The sequence below is a fragment of the Hemitrygon akajei genome, chromosome 21, assembly GCF_048418815.1.
Source record: "Hemitrygon akajei chromosome 21, sHemAka1.3, whole genome shotgun sequence".
In the NCBI taxonomy this organism is placed as follows: Eukaryota; Metazoa; Chordata; class Chondrichthyes; order Myliobatiformes; family Dasyatidae; genus Hemitrygon; species Hemitrygon akajei.
In genome coordinates this window covers 19,779,006-19,797,975 of record NC_133144.1, presented here as the reverse complement: position 1 = coordinate 19,797,975, position 18,970 = coordinate 19,779,006, and the positions used below count along the sequence as shown (strand labels likewise).

Genomic DNA, 18,970 nt, shown 5'->3' with positions numbered 1-18,970 from the left:
CGGACTATGGTCATTGATGCTAATGACGCATTTCACTGAGTTTCAATGTACGTGAACAAATGAAGGTCATCTTTATTTTCCCCTACTGCATAATGCTTTGGATTCTAGCCACCTTTTAACAGTTTTCATCCACGATAGGAATTCCACATTCCACTACTTGCCACCAGTTCTGTGATTCCCTGAACACGAGACCAATCCCCTTGGAAATCAAAGCATCTGCAGATGGCATAAAAACTCAGCGGGTGCGGGAAGGGAAACGAGTACCATTTCCGGTTGAAATCAGTTTGTCAGAGTAGGGTCCTTGGACCTGAAATGTTAATGGCATCTCCAGCCGGAGATGCTGTCTGTCCAGATGAGTTGCTGCAAATATCACAGTAGCCTTCCATCCTAAACGCTTCCTGCTAATGGTCTGATTACTGCTCAGCAATGCAAAGTACAAGTCAGCGTTGCTGCAGAGCTGTGCATAAGGACTCACACTAACCTCATCTCCAATCAAAAGCAGTAAATCAGTGACAGGAAATGATAGATAATGGAGAGGGGAAATACTTTGTCAGAGTATGCTCTTTATTCACGTCACTGTGCAGCACAGAGTTCATGATTCTATGTATAGAAGAATCTCAATACATCAAAGTGTTAATTACATATGATACCATTTGTACATTACAACATCAGAAAATGAGAATCATGGAACGGATCTGAAATGGAGTGAAGGAGAGTTTTATCTTAAAATCTTTGATGGGAAGAGGCTTGGCTGCCAGTGGCTGCTCCAGGAGGTCACACCTGCCAAAGGGAAGCAGTAAATATTAAGGTGTAAATTCAGAAGACCCAAGTAGATTGCAGCATAATTGCTACTGAATGTACATAACTTCCTGAGCTGTAGTTACAAATATGCCCCAGCCCTTGAACAAAGGAGCATGAAATCCAATCGATTTCCTATCACGGTGAGGTCTGTTTTCAGCTGAAGGAAGGTACATAAACTTATCCTGTTTACCTGAGATGAGCTGAGCTAATGATTGAGGCAAGAACAAACACCTGCCCCCACTATTTTGTAACCAGGAATCTGGTACCAGCCAGAACACTGAACATAAATCACATCTCGCACATCCCCACAAGTAGGTCTAACCTGTACACACTAATGCCTTCACCCTGTAACAAAATGAGAGCTGTATTTCCTTTTCTCACCCATTCTGGTTATTAAACCAACCTGCATTGATGTATGCCCTCCACGAGTTTTACTAACAGCAGCAGGACCAATTGGCGGAAGCTCAACCATTTCACGAGACCACAGCTGATCTAATTAGCACACAGCTGAGCCCCACCAAGCCATCATCCCTTCACTCATCAAGAATCTACCTATCTCTGCCTTAAGAATTTTCAAAGATTCTTCTTCCATTGACCTTGACATGAGATCGCCAGAGACTCAACAAACTGCTTAAATAGGCAGCCTTCTTTAAACCAGCCTCTGGTTTTATCAATGTTTCAATCAAGTCACACCTCATTCTGCTAAACTGTAGTGGGTACAAGCCTGGCCTGTTGAACCCTCGTCCTGCCCATTCCAGATACTACACCTTTCCAGTAAACCTCTGAACTGTTTCCCACCCATTTACACCCTTCCTTAAGCACAAAGACTAATAATACAGAGTATTTCAGCTGTGATCTCTATATGTGTTATCTGCGCTTTCCCACAATAACCTTTGATCTAAGTGCGATTCTACAGTTTGTTTACTGACAACGTTCACCACTACTTACCAAAGTGCTTGTTTAACAGGCAGTGAAGTGTGCAACCAAGTGTCCACTGTGCTACCGTGAGATTCGTACAGTCGGATAACTAGAGCATCCTTCCTGTCTTCAGCCTATCAGAATGAACAGCAAGGATCAGTTCACAAAATATTTGCCTTCCTCTATACAGTAAAAATTCACTTCAGGGAGTCACGATCTTTTGCAAGGTTCAAAGAATATTTCACCTACAGATCTTTTCCCTACATAGCACTAATAGCAGCAGTCATACTAGCATCCCTCCAGGTGAAAGATGAAGGTGTTTGGCTGCATCAAGGTAAACCTTTAAAAACTGACTTGGTCATAGCAAAGTCACATTATTATCCGTGAACTACATGACTTGCAAACCATTCCAGAGGTAGTAATCTCTTTAAAAACTGACTTGGTCATGGCAAAGTCACATTATTATTCGTGAACTACATGACTTGCAAACCATTCCAGAGGTAGTAATCTCTTTAAAAACTGACTTGGTCATGGCAAAGTCACATTATTATTCGTGAACTACTTGACTTGCAACACATTCAGGAGGTAGTAATCTCTAACAGAATTACTTTGAGTTTGAATCAAATACAGCCAGACTCAGCAAAGCAGCAGATTTCTTCTCCAAAGGATATCAATAAACCTAACAGGATTTTACAGCAATCCACAACACTGATGGTTACTACCCATCCTCTTGCTTGGTGTTCCACATTTAATGTATCTCTTTAAGTTAAAATTCCTGCCTAACAGACAGGAATTGAAACTTGTGCCTCTGGTTAAGGATAATGTTACGAAAGTCATGGGAAATTTGGTAGATTGTGGTAATGGGTAGATTGGGAAAATCATGTTGATGCTGGATCCCAAGACAGAGAACTTGTAGAATATCTACAGATGTCTTTTTAGAGCAGCTTGTGGTTGAGACCACTAGGGGATCAACAATTCTGGACTGGGCGTTGTGTAATGAACCAGATTTAATTAGGGTGTTGAAGGTAAGGGAATCCTTAGCAGGCAGTGATCATAAAATGATAGAATTCATCCTGTAATTTGAGAGGGAGAACATAAAGTCTGATGTATCGGTATTACAATAGAATAAAAGGAATTACAGAGGCATGAGAAACTCAGCAGGCCAGACAGCATCTATGGAACAGTCAATGTTTTGGGCCTAAAAAAAGATGAGTTGGCTACAGTTGATTGGAAGGGAACACTAGCAGGGGTGATTGCACAGCAGCAATGGCTGGAGTTTCTGGGAGCAATTCAGAAGGCACCGGATAGATACATTCCAACGAAGAGTAAGTATTCTAAAGGCACAATGACACACCCGTGGCTGGAAAGAGAAGTCAAAGCCAACATAAAAGCAAATGAAAGGGCATAAAATAAAACAAACATTAGTGGGAAGTTAGAGGATTGGCAAGCTTTTAAAAAGCAACAGAAGGCAACTAAAAAAGCCATGGGGGGTGGGGTAAGATGAACTATGAAGGTAAGTTAGCCAACAATATTAAAGAGAATACCAAAAGTTATTTCAGGTATCTCTACCGCACGTTATGCCATTGGCGTTCAGGGCAGCAATGAAGGTCCTCCATCTCTGACGGTGTTCAGGGCTTCCTTCATTGTGTCAGTTGCTCAGTTTTCACTACTGAAGACTCAGCAATACCATCACACTAGACGTAGAAGGACTTTTCATTGCTGTTTCCGATCAGTTAGGGTTGTTAGCCTTAAGCTGAACCCCTGAACCTGGAGGACCAGTGGACCTTTTTGGCTTTGGCTGACCCTACCAAGAGCCAAAGCGTGAAGTCCTGACTCCAGCCAACATAGCTCTCCAGGTCATTGAGGCTCGCAAGCCTCCAAACCATGACAAGGGTGTGGTCCTCTTGGATGTGTCTCAGATATATAAGGAGTAAGAGAGGTGAGGGTAGATATTGGACCGCTGGGAAATGACACTGGAGAGATAGCAACAGGGAACAAGGAAATAGCAGATGAACTGATTAAGTATCTTGCATCAGTCTTCACTACAGAAGGCACTAGCAGTATGCCAGAATTTCAAGAGTGTCAGGGGACAGAAATGTGCGCAATCGTTATTACTAGGGAGAAGGTGCTTGGGGAGCTGAAAGGTCTGAAGGTTGATAAGTCACCTGGACCAGATGGACTGCACCCCGGGGTTCTGAAAAAGAAAGCTGAAGAGATTGTGGAGGCATTAGTAATGATCTTTCAAGAATCACTGGATTCTGGAATGGTTTGAGAGAGCAAGAAAATTGCAAATTCCACTTCACTCTTCAAGAAGGGAGGGAGGCAGAAGAAAGGAAATAATTGGCCAGTTAGCCTGACAGTGATTGGGAAGATGCTGGAGTGGATTGTTAAGGCTGTGGTTTCAGGGTACTTGGAGGGACATGATAAAATAGGCCAAAGTCAACATGGTTTACTTAAGGAAAACTCTTGCCTGACAAATCTGTTAGAATTATTTGAGGATATAACAAGCAGAATAGACAAATGTTATGTATTTGGATTTTCAGAAGGTCTTTGACAAGGTGCTGCACATGGAGGCTGCTTAACAAGGAAAGAGTCCATGGTATTACAGGGAAGATACTAGCATAGATAGGACATTGGCTGATTGGCAGGAAGCAAAGCATGGGAATAAAGGGAGCCTTTTCTGATTGGCTGCTGGGGACTAGTGGTGGTCCGTAAAGTTCAGTGTTGGGACCACTTCCTTTTACGTTGTATATCAATGATTTGGATGACTGAATTGATGGCTTTGTGGCCAGGTTTCCAGATGAGACAAAGATAGGCAGAGGGGCAGGTAGCGTAGGAGGAGGAGGGAGGCTGCAGAAGGACTTGGACAGATTAGGAGAATGGGCTAAGTAGAGACAAATGGAACTGTGTCAGGAAGTTGCATGGTTATGCACTTCGGTGGAAGGAGTAAAAGCCTGGACTATTTTATAAACTGGGAGAAAATTCAAAAATCCAAGGTGCAAAGGAACTTGGGCGTCCTTGTGTCTAAAGGTTAAATTGCGGGTTCAGTCGGTGTTGAGGAAGACAAGTGCAATGTGAGCATTCATTTCAATAAGGCTAGTATATAAACGCAAGGATGTGATGTTGAGGCTTTATAAAGCACTGGTGAGGTCTCACTTGAAGGATGTGAGCAGTTTTCAGCCCCTTATTTAAAGAAGAATGTGCTGACTTTGGACTGGGTTCAGAGCAGGTGTGTGAGAATGATTCCGGGAATGAAAGGTTTAGTGGATGAGGAGCGATTGAAAGCTCTGGGCCTTTACTCGCTGGACTTGAGAAGAACGAGGAGAGGATCTCATTAAAACCTATTCTAGATAGAGAGGATGTTTTCTATGGTGGAGGAGTCTAGGGCCAAAGGCTACAGCTTCAGAACAGAGGGACGTCCATTTCGAACAGAGATGAGGAGGGATTCCTTTATCCAGAGGGTGGTGAATCTGTGGAATTCATTGTCACAGGCAGTTGTGGAGGCCGGGTCAGTGGCCGTATTTAAGGTGGAGGTTGATAGGTTCTTGATTAGTCAGGGCATGAAAGGTTACAGGAAGGCAGCATGAAAATGGGTTTGAGAGGGAAATGGATCAGTCATGATGAAATGGAGGGGCTGACTCAATGGGCTGAATGGCCTAATTTTGCTCCTATATCTAATGGCCTTAAGTTATTGAGTTAATATCCAATATGCTATCAAACTTACTAAAAAAAAATCAGTTACTCTTTGATGCAGTGATACCTCCTCGGTTTCATTGTGAACTACAGAAATATTGCACAATTAAAGACTGGATTTAAAAATATGTTCAACTCGTCCTCTGTAACTCTCCCTCCTCACCTAGATCCACCCATCACCTGCTAGTTCTTCCTCCACCCCCTTCCCCTTCATACTGGCTAACTCCCCCGCTACCTTTTCAGTTCCCATGAAGGGTCTCCACCTGAAACTCTGACCGCCCATTTTCCTCCACATATGCTGCATGACACATTGAGTTCCTCTAGTGCTTTGTGTACAGCTCTCCAGTACTCTCACCTGTTTAATAGCTTCGAGAACCACAGCAGGAGATAGGATCGAAAACGCACTCCAAGAACGGGGGGCAGTGACACTGGGTTCAGCAGGTACAACGTGCAAGGGGTAGTTGATGTTGTAGGCAAACTGGATCACGTTGGCCTCTTGGTAAGAACCTGCAGAGAAAACCGCACAGGCACTCAGGACTAGCATTACAGCTGACACTAGGAATAGAGTAAAAAAAAACAGCAACGGTTTAAAACCATCAGGTTAGCCATTCAATTCTAGTTCAGATACAAGTCAGCATTCCTCGCTCAGAGGGTCCAATAACGGGACTGTTGGGAGTAGACCAGGGCAGAGGCAACCACAGTGCCACAAAATGGAGAAATGCAGATTGTATTTAACACTGAGGGACTTGACCACTGTGGTTACTGCAGAAGCAGCGATGAAGAGAGTTTTCATCAGCCCAAAGGAATTCTGAATATGAGGGTTCACTGTACACGACTAAGGACAGGTGGTCTCTTATCTGGTAAACTCAGTGGTTCTAAACTGGTCATATATGTAATATATGAGCTGTGATTGATTTTAGCTAGCTGGGACAGACTGGAGAACATGTATGCAAGTATTGGTTTTACTTGTTGAGCGGAGAAGCTGCCAGGGGCTTTCAGCCTCACTCCTCACCAATGTAAAACAATAAAAACCTATGATGACTGGCACAGACCTGGGTGTTAAGTGATTCTTCATTCATTCAGTTTCCCACTAACAGTCAGGACATTCTCTCTCGGCAACATTGGAGTGTGCATAGCAAAAGAGAGATTTAAAAAGCATGCAAACAGGGACAGTCAGGACATTCTGCACACCATACTTCTCTCGGAAATGTTGAAGTGTGCAAAATTAGGCTCTTGGTAAGGACCACTAAAAGAAGTTAAGTTTAAGCGGAGTGGCCATTGTGGGAGCGGGCCAGTGTAGTGTAGGGAGTTCAGGCTTTGGCTCATAGAAGCCAAGGGGAGGCAGAGGCTGCAGGTAATTTTCTTCATTTAATTTATCTTTCATTCTTATTACACAGTTACAGCAGTAGAAATGCCATGGAAAACGTTCCTCTTTTGGCACATGGGAAGGCAGGGAGACCTCCAATGTCCCTGATAACCACACCCGCAAGAAGTGCATCCAGTTGTAGCTTCTTTCAGACTGTGTTAAGGAGTTGGAGGAGCTGAATGAACTCCGGGAGGCAAAGGGGTTGACTGACAGGACATAATGTACAGGGAGGTAGTCACACCCAATGTGCAGGACACAAGTAATCGGGTGACCGTCAAGAGGGGGAAAGAGGACAGGCAGCCAGCGCAGAGTAGTTCTGTGGACGTTCCCCTCAACTACAGTATTTGGGCACCGTTGGAGGAGGATGACCTAGCCACAGAGGTCAGGTCTCTGGCAATGAGTCTGGCTCTGTTGCTTAGAGGGAAACGGAGAGAAGAGGTGATCTGTAGTGATAGGAATTTCATTGGTTAGGGGAACAGGCAGGAGGTTTTGTGGATGAGAACAAGATTCCTTGGATGCTATGTTGCCTCCCGAGTGCCAAGATCAGGGACATCTCAGATTGAGTCCATTGCATTCTTAAGTGGGAGGGTGAGCAGCCAGTATTCGTGGTCCACGTTGGTATCAATCTTATGGATAGGAAGGTGACATCAGTTTGTGCAGGGGGAACACTTGGCATCCAGTGATCATAATGGCAGTAGTTTCAATATATTTATGCAGATTCTAAATGGGGAAAAAGGGTCATAAAGAGAGCTTTTGGCACAATGGCCTTCATAAATCAAGAGTACAGGAGTTGTGATGTTATGTTGAAGTTGTAAAAGACGTTGGTGAGGTCTAATTTGGAGTATTGTGTGCAGTTTTTTCATCTACCTATAGAATAATATCAATAAGATTGAAAGAATGCAGAGAAAATTTACAAGGATGTTGCCAGGACTTGAGGACCTGAGTTACAGGGAAAGGTTGAATAGATTAGGACTTCATTCCTTACAGCATAGGAGAATAAGGAATGATTTAATAGAGGTATACAAAATTATGAGGGCGTATAAATTGGGCAGATGTAAGCATGCTTTTTCCACTAAGGTTTGGTGAGTCTACAACTAGATGTCATGGTTTATGGGTGAAAGGTGAACTGTTTAAGGGAAACATAGAAACATAGAAAATAGGTGCAAGAGTAGGCCATTCAGCCCTTCGAGCCTGCACCACCATTCAGTATGATCATGGCTGATCATCCAACTCAGAACCCTGTACCTGCTTTCTCTCCGTACCCCTTGATCCCTTTAGCCACAAGGGCCATATCTAACTTCCTCTTAAATATAGCCAATGAACCGGCCTCAACTGTTTCCTGTGGCAGAGAATTCCACAGATTCACCACTCTCTGTGTGAAGAAGTTTTTCCTCATCTCGGTCTTAAAAGGCTTCCCCTTTATCCTTAAACTGTGACCCCTCGTTCTGGACTTACCCAACATCGGAAACAATCTTCCTGCATCTAGCCTGTCCAATCCCTTTAGAATTTTATACGTTTCAATAAGATCCCCCCCTCAATCTTCTAAATTCTAGTGAGTATAAGCCTAGTCGATCCAGTCTATCTTCATATGAAAGTCCTGCCATCCCAGGAATCAATCTGGTGACCCTTCTTTGTACTCCCTCTATGGCAAGAATGTCTTTCCTCAGATTAGGGGACCAAAACTGCACACAATACTCTAGGTGTGGTCTCACCAAGGCCTTGTACAACTGCAGTAGAACCTCCCTGCTCCTGTACTCAAATCCTTTTGCTATGAATGCCAACATACCATTTGCCTTTTTCACCACCTGCTGTACCTGCATGCCCACCTTCAATGACTGATGTACAATGACACCCAGGTCTCGTTGCACTTCCCCTTTTCCTAATCGGCCACCATTCAGATAATAATCTGTTTTCCTGTTCTTGCAATCAAAGTGGATAACCTCACATTTATCCACATTAAATTGCATCTGCCATGAATTTGCCCACTCACCTAAACTATCCAAGTCACCCTGCATCCTCTTAGCATCCTCCTCACAGCTAACACTGCCACCCAGCTTCGTGTCATCTGCAAACTTGGAGATGCTGCATTTAATTCCCTCGTCTAAATCATTAATATATATTGTAAACAACCGGGGTCCCAGCACTGAGCCTTGCGGTACCCTACTAGTCACTGCCTGCCATTCTGAAAAGGTCCCGTTTACTCCCACTCTTTGCTTCCTGTCTGCCAACCAGTTCTCTATCCACATCAATACCATACCCCCAATACCGTGTGCTTTAAGTTTGCACACTAATCTCCTGTGTGGGACCTTGTCAAAAGCCTTTTGAAAATCTAAATATACCACATCCACTGGCTCTCCCCTATCCACTCTACTAGTTACATCTTCAAAAAATTCTATAAGATTCGTCAGACATGATTTTCCTTTCACAAATCCATGCTGACTTTGTCCGATGATTTCACCTCTTTCCAAATGTGCTGTTATCACATCTTTGATAACCGACTCTAGCATTTTCCCCACCACCGATGTCAGACTCACCGGTCTATAATTCCCCGGTTTCTCTCTCCCTCCGTTTTTAAAAAGTAGGGTTACATTAGCCACCCTCCAATCCTCAGGAACTAATCCAGAATCTAAGGAGTTTTGAAAAATTATCACTAATGCATCCACTATTTCTTGGGCTACTTCCTTAAGCACTCTGGGATGCAGACCATCTGGCCCTGGGGATTTATCTGCCTTTAATCCCTTCAATTTACCTAACACCACTTCCCTACTAACATGTATTTCCCTCAGTTCCTCCATCTCACTAGACCCTTACTATTTCCAGAAGATTATTTACGTCCTCCTTAGTGAAGATAGAACCAAAGTAGTTATTCAATTGGTCTGCCATGTCTTTGTTCCCTATGATCAATTCACCTGTTTCTGACTGTAAGGGACCTACATTTGTCTTGACCAATCTTTTTCTTTTCATATATCTATAAAAGCTTTTACAGTCAGTTTTTATGTTCCCTGCCAGCTTTCTCTATTATCTTTTTTCCCTTTCCTAATTAAGCCCTTTGTCCTCCTCTGCTGGTCTCTGAATTTCTCCCAGTCCTCAGGTGTGCTGCTTTTTTTTGCTAATTTGTATGTTTCTTCTTTGGACTTGATACTATCGCTAATTTCCCTTGTCAGCCACGGGTGCACTACCTTCCCTGGTTTATTCTTTTGCCAAACTGGGATGAACAATTGGGATGAAACTGGGATGAAACATGAGAGGGAATTTCGTCACTCAGAAGGTGATTGAGAGTGTGGAAAAAAACTGCCAGCAGAAGTGGTGGATTTGAGAAATTTGGATAGGTATACATGGAGGGCTATGGTCCAGGCGCAGATCAATGAGACTAAGCAGATTAATAGGTTGGCATGGACAAGTTGGGCCGAAGGGCCCGTTTCTGTGCTGTGAATCTAAACCAGTCCCGATCTTCTCCACAGGTAGCGTACCCACTTCTTGTGCTTACTCGCTAACTAGAACAGTCCTAATGACTCTTTACCTGGACTGCACTGTTATATATTCAAAAATTTAGCAAAATAATTTCCTATAACTTTGTGACCTTGCTGTGCACAAAGATGTGTTTTCCTAAGTCACTGTAATTCGTTGTAATCTGAAGCTGTGTTCAGGACCCCAACAAAGTCTGCCTCCCCCTCACTGCACCCCTGGAACTCACTTATGTGTTTATTGTAAAATCTGGGTATTTCTCAAAGACGTCACTTTTCCCCTAAATATTTACCTGTGTGGGGCATGATGGCGTACGTGAACTGATGCTGACCCATATCAGCCATGGCATCTGGGGACTTTGGCGATCTCAATCTGCAAACAAAGACAGAATTGTCAAGGCAGCTACCGTGCTGGGATCCAAGTGAAGTCCGCCTGACTTCTACATCACTGCCACGAGCTGGTGATTCTACTAACAGTGCCAGTCCCACAGGCTCCCCATGGGCCCAGCAGGCGTGGCACCCATGCTGTTCCAATGCTGCAGTCCCACTAACCCACCCTGTTTATCACTGATGGGTACGGATTAATGGCAGGACACTGTGTGATACTGGAACATAGAGGTAACTGTACACCAATAAAATTCAATAACCATTTAATCACCTGCTGTTACTAATGTCTGGGGTAAGAACTAAAGACCTGTTCACCCTAAAATAGTCCCCAGGAAACCTGCAAACCTTATTAAATTAGCCACTAATTCATCACTAGTACCTTGCTTCAGATCAGCATCAGGTTTATTATCACCGACATATGTCAGGAAATGTGTTGTTTTGGGCAGTACAGTGCAATACATAAAATTACCATAAGTTACAATAAGAAATATATAATAAATAGCACAAAAAGAGAGCAAAATAGTCTCAGTATATCTTCATAAGGAAAGCCTTTCCAGTGCCTCATACACCATCTGCCACTGAGGACATGTGTTGATATGGACTTCCCACACAGTATACATAAGCTGAACAGGAAACGCTTGGGACCTCTCTAAGAACTAAACCAGGACGACTGCCGAATCACAGTCCACAAGTGGTAACAGCCATGGAGGAGTCAATGAGAAGAGTAGACAGAAGTCAGTGACGGTAACATGAAGACAATAGTTATTTGGGGTTTCTCTGGCATGGTACAAATGAGTTTCTGATGAATTTGAGTCCGGTCACCTGTGGAACTAATGATAGTGAAACATCTGGATGGACCCTAAACTGACTGAACTTTATCTCTCGTGTTACTGATTAATATACTGGGTAATACAGTGGACCTGTAAAAGCTCCACAAGCTTAGCAACTTAGACAGGCTTAAGAAACTGATCTACTTCTTCTGGGGCGATTATACAAGAGATTCTATTTAGAGAGTTCTAATGAAAGAGCTGACACTGTTTGAATTCAGTTGGACAGACTGGGGAAGACTGTGATTTTACACAGCACAGGAACAGCAAGAGCCAGGTCTGCACAGTCCTTTTTCCAGTGACTAGTGAGCCTCCCTGCACTCTGCTCGTCCTCTTGCGCTACTGGATCACGGCTGGGGCGGAGATTAAATCACAGAGAAATGTTTACTACTTGTGATCTCAACCATGAAGATGAGGGGAGGAAGAATATTCATCCCCACATAGATTTTACTGTGCTTGTTCCTCTCCTGAAAGTGGAGTACAGAGATGATATAGCAGGGTAAATTACTAGTCCACTTTAGAGGACAGATAACAATGCATCACACCGTTGTCATGTTCCTTTTTCCCACTTCTATAGCAGGGCCATTTTAGTGCCCGTTTCCTACAAGCTCTTGAAAATGGCCGTGAGCGATATGTAGATAATATTTACACAGTGCTGTTGGACAGAGAGCACTGGTTTATGGTGAAGAACAGGACAGGTATTTCTAAGGTGGGATGGTATAAAACTTATAAGGTTTCCATGTGTCATCGATAAGGTGAACAAGAGGGGAAAGGCTTAAAAGGAACCTAAGAGGTAACTTCTTCACACAGAAGGTAGTGGGTATTTGGAACAAGCTGTCAGAGGAAAGTGATGGAGTTGGGTACAATTGTGGCATTTAAAAGGCATTTAGCCAAGTACATAAAAGGAAAGGGCTCAGAGGGATAGGCACCAAACACAGGTAAATGGTCAGCACAGACAAGTTAGACCAAAGGGCCTGTTTCTGTGATGTGTGCCTTTGTGACTCTACATGCCTCCACATGGGAGAGATTCTCCTCAGGAAAATAACCAAATGTATTTCCATTAGTTTCATGATAATGGATCATTCCAAAAAATACATGATTTAATTAGCTGCCACAACGGGATTTAAACCCATGTCTCCAGATGGTCCAAATCTCTAGACTATCAGTTCAGTAATTTAATAACCAATCTATCATTTCCCGAACACTCCAGCTGTGAATTTGCACTTGACGAGCGAGCCAGCCTTTCCCTCCAGACATTGACACCCGTTTACCTGTTTCACTGGCAGAAGTTTAAATCTGATTTTTCTAGTTGATCCTCCAGGTCTCTTTCAAGCCTCAGTTTATAGATGTTTTCAGGGCCAGTTTGCTTTGAATTTATGAGCCAAGTTTTGGGTTCCCCACAGACCAGCACAACTGTGGTCTAATTCTCTTACTAAAATATAGAAGCCCAGTATTTGATACATTGGCCAACAGCGGGTGTGCAAAGAGCTTATGATCATAAGAAAATAGTGTTAAATTTAGAGCCAGTGTTTTTCACATAATCTGCCACAAATCCTCTTAAATGATCCAAGCTGCATTATCTCCTAACATTGGTTCAGTGGCTATAGCAAACAAGGAACAGAACGATTGTTTATTAGCTGGTTTTGGGGCAGTGAAGTATGCCAACTATAAACAGGTTCGTCCTTCATAACCATGACTAAACTCAGAAGCAACACAAAGCACCCTACCAACCCTTTGGCAGTTCCATCCACGAGCAGAAATTAAATCCAGGATTAACTTTGGAGGGCTTTAAAAACCCACCATTTTGCAAAGTAAAATATTTTATTAGATTCTATGACTTAACAGTGAATATTTAGTCGGCTATTTTATAGGTCGTACTGTTATGGCCATCTTGGTGGCGATAAATCGGTTTTTCACGGAGTACTTACAGGGAGAGGGTCATTATGTTGCGATGCACGGAATATCCATACTTGCAGTCATTAAGCAATGCGACGCCAAACCCATGCTCCGACAGATCAGCCCACTTGTGTCCCCAGACCTAGGGAGCAAAGTATCATAGTTTTCGAATTGGAATTGGTTTATTATTAGTCTCATGTACAGTGAAAAGCTTTTCTTTCATACGGTGCATACAGACCAGATCATTACACAGCGCACGGACGTGGAATGTGATAAAACAACAACAATGCAGAATAAAGTGTAAGAGCTACGGAGAACGTGCAGTGCAGGTAAACAGTAAGGTGTAAGATCTTAATGAAGTCAACTGTGAGGTCGTGAGTCCAAGTTTTTGTACTAGAGAACTTATAATAGTCTTATAACAGTGGGGTAGAAGCTGTCCTTGAGGCTGGTGGTGTGTGCTTTCAAGCTTTTGTATCTACTGCCCAACGGGAGAGAAAGGAAAAAGGACTCCGGAATGAGTGGGATCTTTGATTATGCTGGCTGCTTTGCGGAGACAGCGAGAAGTATAGACAGAGTCCATGGAGAGGAAGCTGATTTCTGTGATGTGCTATGTCCACAACTGCAGTTTCTTGTGGTCACATGCAGAGTAATGCATCCAGATAAGATGCTTTCTATGATGCATTGATAAAAATTTGCTGCTACGCTCCCAAATCCACTAAAACGAAGCTTCTCTCTTTCAGTAAGTGAAAAGTTTTTAAAAAATAACCACAGATGCTAGAAATCCTAAATAAAATAGAATTTGCTGGAAACATTCAGAAGATCTGACAATATCTGTGAGAAGATCGTTAATGTTTCAGGACTGAGACCTTTTCTAGACTGGATTATCAAAGAGATATCAGAATTTATTTGATAATTCTTTGTGACGCTGCTGGGATTGATTTGCTCCATTAGGGGTGTTTTCTAAATGCAATTTGTTACAAAAATGCTTACTTTTAAATTTAAAAAGTATTTTGATTCAAAGCAGTTGAGGCAAGATTGTGAAAAGTGATTCAGAAAAGTTGATGGCTCTAACTGTGACAGACCTAGGCAACAGTAGACGTGGTCATGAACCCAGGATACATGCGAGTCAGTTCAGTTGAACTAACGCTAATTTACACTGGCACATCAGTAATTCCTCCCCAAGGATGACATTAGGTCTCGGTGGGTCAACGTAAATGTCTTGGAAAAACACTGGCAGGAATAGTGACGTAAGATGGTCAGCCCCAGTAATAATGCATAAGCACTGAGCTTAAAACAGTCCATTGTCTTCATCCTGTTCATTCCATGCAGACCAAGCACTGGGCCTGTGTTATCTGGAGATCTGCAACTCGACAGTGATTGAGGAGGAGGAGGAAATAATTCACTTTAGATGTGCCTGACTGAGTAATTCATGTCCAGAATGGTGAGAAAACTAACTGCAGAGGAAAGAAATGAGGCACGGCACCTCCGCACACATTCAGCCTGGCAGCCTATCATACGTTGACAGCCCAGTGGCTCAGATGATGAGCATGATGTACGAAAACATTGATCTAACAGACAACAAAACATCCACCTCCCACTGTTTTCACCATAGGACACAAAAAGCACGAAGATCTCCAGTGGATTTGGACTTTTCTGATAGGTGTCAGAAGCCAATGCTTTTTAGCCAAAGTGTTTATTGCCTCTCTCCCCACTTCCTCTGCCAAAATACATTACACTGTTTGAAACTCTCAGCACTTTGCAGCCTACAGTAGTTCAATCTTTCAAGAATAATTGCACATAATTTATCAAGCTAAAGTGCAGATTACAGAGCAACCTTATAGAGATTAGTCACTTCCAAAGGATTCACAGTTCACGCACAATACGGTAACTTATGAATTGAAACCTTTTAAAACCTCAACATTGCTAGAATTGAGCCAGAATAGATTGGGAATGCAGGATTGACTGTTTGAGTAAACCCCAGGAAGGTCAGCAGGGTAGGAGAACTGTGGGAAACTATAATTGCACCGTGCACTCAGTAACTATAAATAGTCAGAAAGCACTACAGCATAGACACCTCAGCCCAGCTCATCTGAGCCAAACAATTACTCTGCCTGGACTCATCAAGCATACCCCTCCCATTCATGTACCTATCCAAATTTCTCCCAAATGTTGAAATCTAACCCACATCCACAACTTCCACTGGCAGTTCGTTCCACACTCTCACCACCTTCTGAGTGAAGTTCCCCCTAAACATTTCACCTTTCACCCTCAACCCATGACCTCTAATTCTAGTCTCACCCAACCTCAGTGAAAAAAAGCCTGCTTGCATTTACTCTATCTATACCCCTCAATTTTGTATACCCTTATCAATCACCCCTCATTCTCCTAAGCTTTAGGGAATAAAGTCCTAATCTATTCAGTTTTTCACTATAACTCAGGTCCTCAAATCCTGGCAACATCCTTGTAGTTTGTGTCCGCACTCTTCCAATCTTAGTGACATCTTTCCTTTAGGTGGTGACCAGACTGCACACAATAATCCAAATTAGGGCTCACCAATGTCTTATACAACTTCAACATAACATCCCAACTCTTGTACTCAGTACTTCGATTTATGAAGGCCAATGTATCAAAAGCTTTCTTTATGACCCTGTCTACCTGTGATGCCCCTTTATAAGAATTATGGATCTGTATTCAAAGGTACAAAGATTCACTTATTATCAAAGTACACAGCTGCAAGAAAAGGTTTATGAACCCTTTGCAATTTACCAGGTTTTCTGCATTAATTACTCATAAAATGTGGTCTGATCTTCATCTAAGTCACAATAATAGACAAACAGAATCTGCTTAAGCTAATAGTGCACAAACAATTGTACTTCTCATCAATACTGAATACACCATTTAAACGATCACAATCTAGATTCAAAAAGTATGTGAACCTCTAGGGTAATGCCTTCTATAAAAGAAGTCAGCTGTTCCAATCAATGAAATGAGATTGGAGGTGTGGGTTGTAGAGGTGCCTGCCCTATAAAAAAGACATACAAGATCAAGTTACTGACAGAACCGGCTCTTCTCAAGAAAGGTTAGTTTATGTGCACCATGCCTCGATCAAAACAACCTTCAGGGGACCTTAGAAGAATTGTAGAGATAACATCAAGCTGGAAAAGCCTACGAAAGCATTTCTAAAGACTGAAATGTTCATCAGTCCACAGTAAGAGAAATTGTCTACAAATGGAAGAAATTCAGTACTGTTGCTACTCTCCCTAGGAGTGGGCATCCTGCCAAGATCACACTAAGAGCTCAATGTGCAATGCTGAAGGAGATGGAAAAAGAACCCAAGGGCAACAGCAAAAGACCTGCAGAAATCTCTAGAACTTGTTAAAGTCTCTGTTCATATAAGAAAAACACCGAACAAGAATGATGTTCATGGAAGGACACCACTGCTCTCCAAAAAAAAAAAACATTGCTGCATATTTCAAGTTTGCAAAAGACCACCTGGGTGTTCCACCACACTTCTGGGACAATGTTCTGTGGACAGATGAGATAAAAGTTGAACTTTTTGGCAGAAATGCACACTACTATGTTTGGAGGAAAAAGGGCACTGCACGCCAACACCAAAAGTTTACCCAACTGTGTGAAGCATGGCGGAAGGAGTGTCCTGGTTTGGAGCTGCTTTGCTGCCTCAGGGCCTAGACAACTTGTAATCACTGAGGGAACAATGAATTCAAGATTGTATCAGGACATTTTACAGGAGAATGTTAGGGTAGAGGTCCGTCACCTGAAACTTAATAAGTTGGATGATGCAACAAGACAATAATCTTAAACACAAGAGTAAATCAACAACAATGCTCTAAAAAGGAGAAAATTCATGTTTTGGAATGGCCAAGTCAGAGTCCAGACTTTAACCTAATTGAGATGCTGTGGCATGACCTTAAGAGTGCTGTTCATGCAAAGCTTCCCAGAAATATTGGTGAACTGAAACAGTTTTGTATGGCGGAATGGTCTAAAATTCCTCCTTACTTTTGTGCAACTGATCAGCAGCCACAGGAAATGTTTCATGGGGGTTATTGCTGCTAAAGGAGGTTCTACCAGTTATTAAGTACAAGGGTTCACGTACATTTTGCAGCTTAGACTGTGAATGATTAAACAATGTGTTCAATAAAGACATGAAAAGTACAATTATTTGCGTGTTATTAGTTTAGGCAGATTGTGTTAGTCTATAATTGTGAGTTAGATGAAGATCAGACCACATCTAATGAGTCAATAATGCAGAAAACCAGGTAATTACAAAGCATTCACAAACTTTCTCTTGCAACTGTATATGCCTTATACAACTCTGTGATACGTCTTTTCCAGATAGCCACAAAATAAAGAAAACCATGGGTCAGTTTAAAGAGCAACGGCAAACCCACCCCCTGCACAAAAAATGGCAACACGATCATCAACCCCCCCAACCCACTCTCCCCCACCCAAAACTCAAGAGCATCGACCCCCGCCCAACCCGCTCCCCTCGCAAAACAAAACAAGAAAGAAAGAATGGGCAAAAACACAGCATATAAAAACCATAGGACTGAAAAAGTCCATAGTTCGAAGTCCAATTCCATACATGCTAACATCCCCTGACATCATCAAAGGACAGAGATACCCCTCAAGCACAAAAGTGCCACACACCAATATTTCCAGATCCTTCTGTTCTACTGCACTCCACAGTGCCCTAGCACTGACCATGGAAGACTTATCCCGGTTTGTCCTCACAAAGTACACCTCACACTTGTCTACATTAAATTTTACCTGCCATTTCTTAGGCCGTTTTTCTAGCTGATCCAGATCCCGCTGTAGGTTTTAATAGCCTCCTTCACTGTGCAGTACACCCTCAATCTTAGTAACATTTGCAAATTTGCTGATACAATTGACCATATTATCATGCAAATTGTTGACATGGATGACAAACAATAATGGACACAGCACTGATCCCCGTGGCACACCACTAGTTACAGGCCTCCAGTCAGAGAGGTAAGCATCTACTACGACTCTCTGGCTTCCCTGTAAAGCCAATGTCTAATCCAATTTACTACCTCAATGCCAAGTGACTGAACCTTCTTGACCAACCTCCCATGTGGGACCTTGTCAAAGGCCTTGCTAAAGTCCATATAGACAACATCCACTGCCCTAACTTCATCAACTTTCCTCATAACATCCTTGAAAAACTCTTACTTAGACACAGCCATCCATGCACAAACTCATGTTGACTAACCCTCATCAGTCTGTCTATCCAAAAGCTTGTAATATGTGGTCCCTTACAATAACTTCCAATAACTTACTCACTACTGATGTCAATCTCACCAGCCTACTTTAAAAACAAATGCATTATGACAGAAGCAAATAAGGTTTCCTTTAACTACTTTGGAGAAAAGGCAGGAGTTGGGACAGGATGTAAAGAATATGAAGAAATGCTTCATGACACACTGCTAAACAATTCAAAAGCAACATGCTGCTGCTGTTGGAAACTGGAAATAAAACTGAAACTGCTGGAAATACGGTACTCAGCTGGTCAGGCAGTGCCCACGGGGAGCTGAAAACAGGCTGAGCAGAAAAGTTATCGGTTTCTCTCTCCTGCAGAA

General features: G+C 42.6%; 1 protein-coding gene across 1 annotated transcript in view; it reads right to left on the bottom strand.

Annotated features, from left to right (window-relative positions):
* Window positions 1–543: 543 nt before the first annotated feature.
* Window positions 544–18,970, bottom strand: part of man2c1 (mannosidase, alpha, class 2C, member 1) — a 106,267-nt gene continuing 87,840 nt past the window's right edge. The window contains exons 22-26 of the mRNA XM_073024944.1: window positions 13,385–13,494; window positions 10,536–10,615; window positions 5,768–5,919; window positions 1,750–1,853; window positions 544–780 (exon numbers count right to left, since the gene is read on the bottom strand). Coding sequence (XP_072881045.1) covers window positions 669–780; window positions 1,750–1,853; window positions 5,768–5,919; window positions 10,536–10,615; window positions 13,385–13,494 — 558 coding nt within the window. The 3' untranslated portion in view covers window positions 544–668. The remainder of the gene's footprint in view (window positions 781–1,749; window positions 1,854–5,767; window positions 5,920–10,535; window positions 10,616–13,384; window positions 13,495–18,970) is intronic.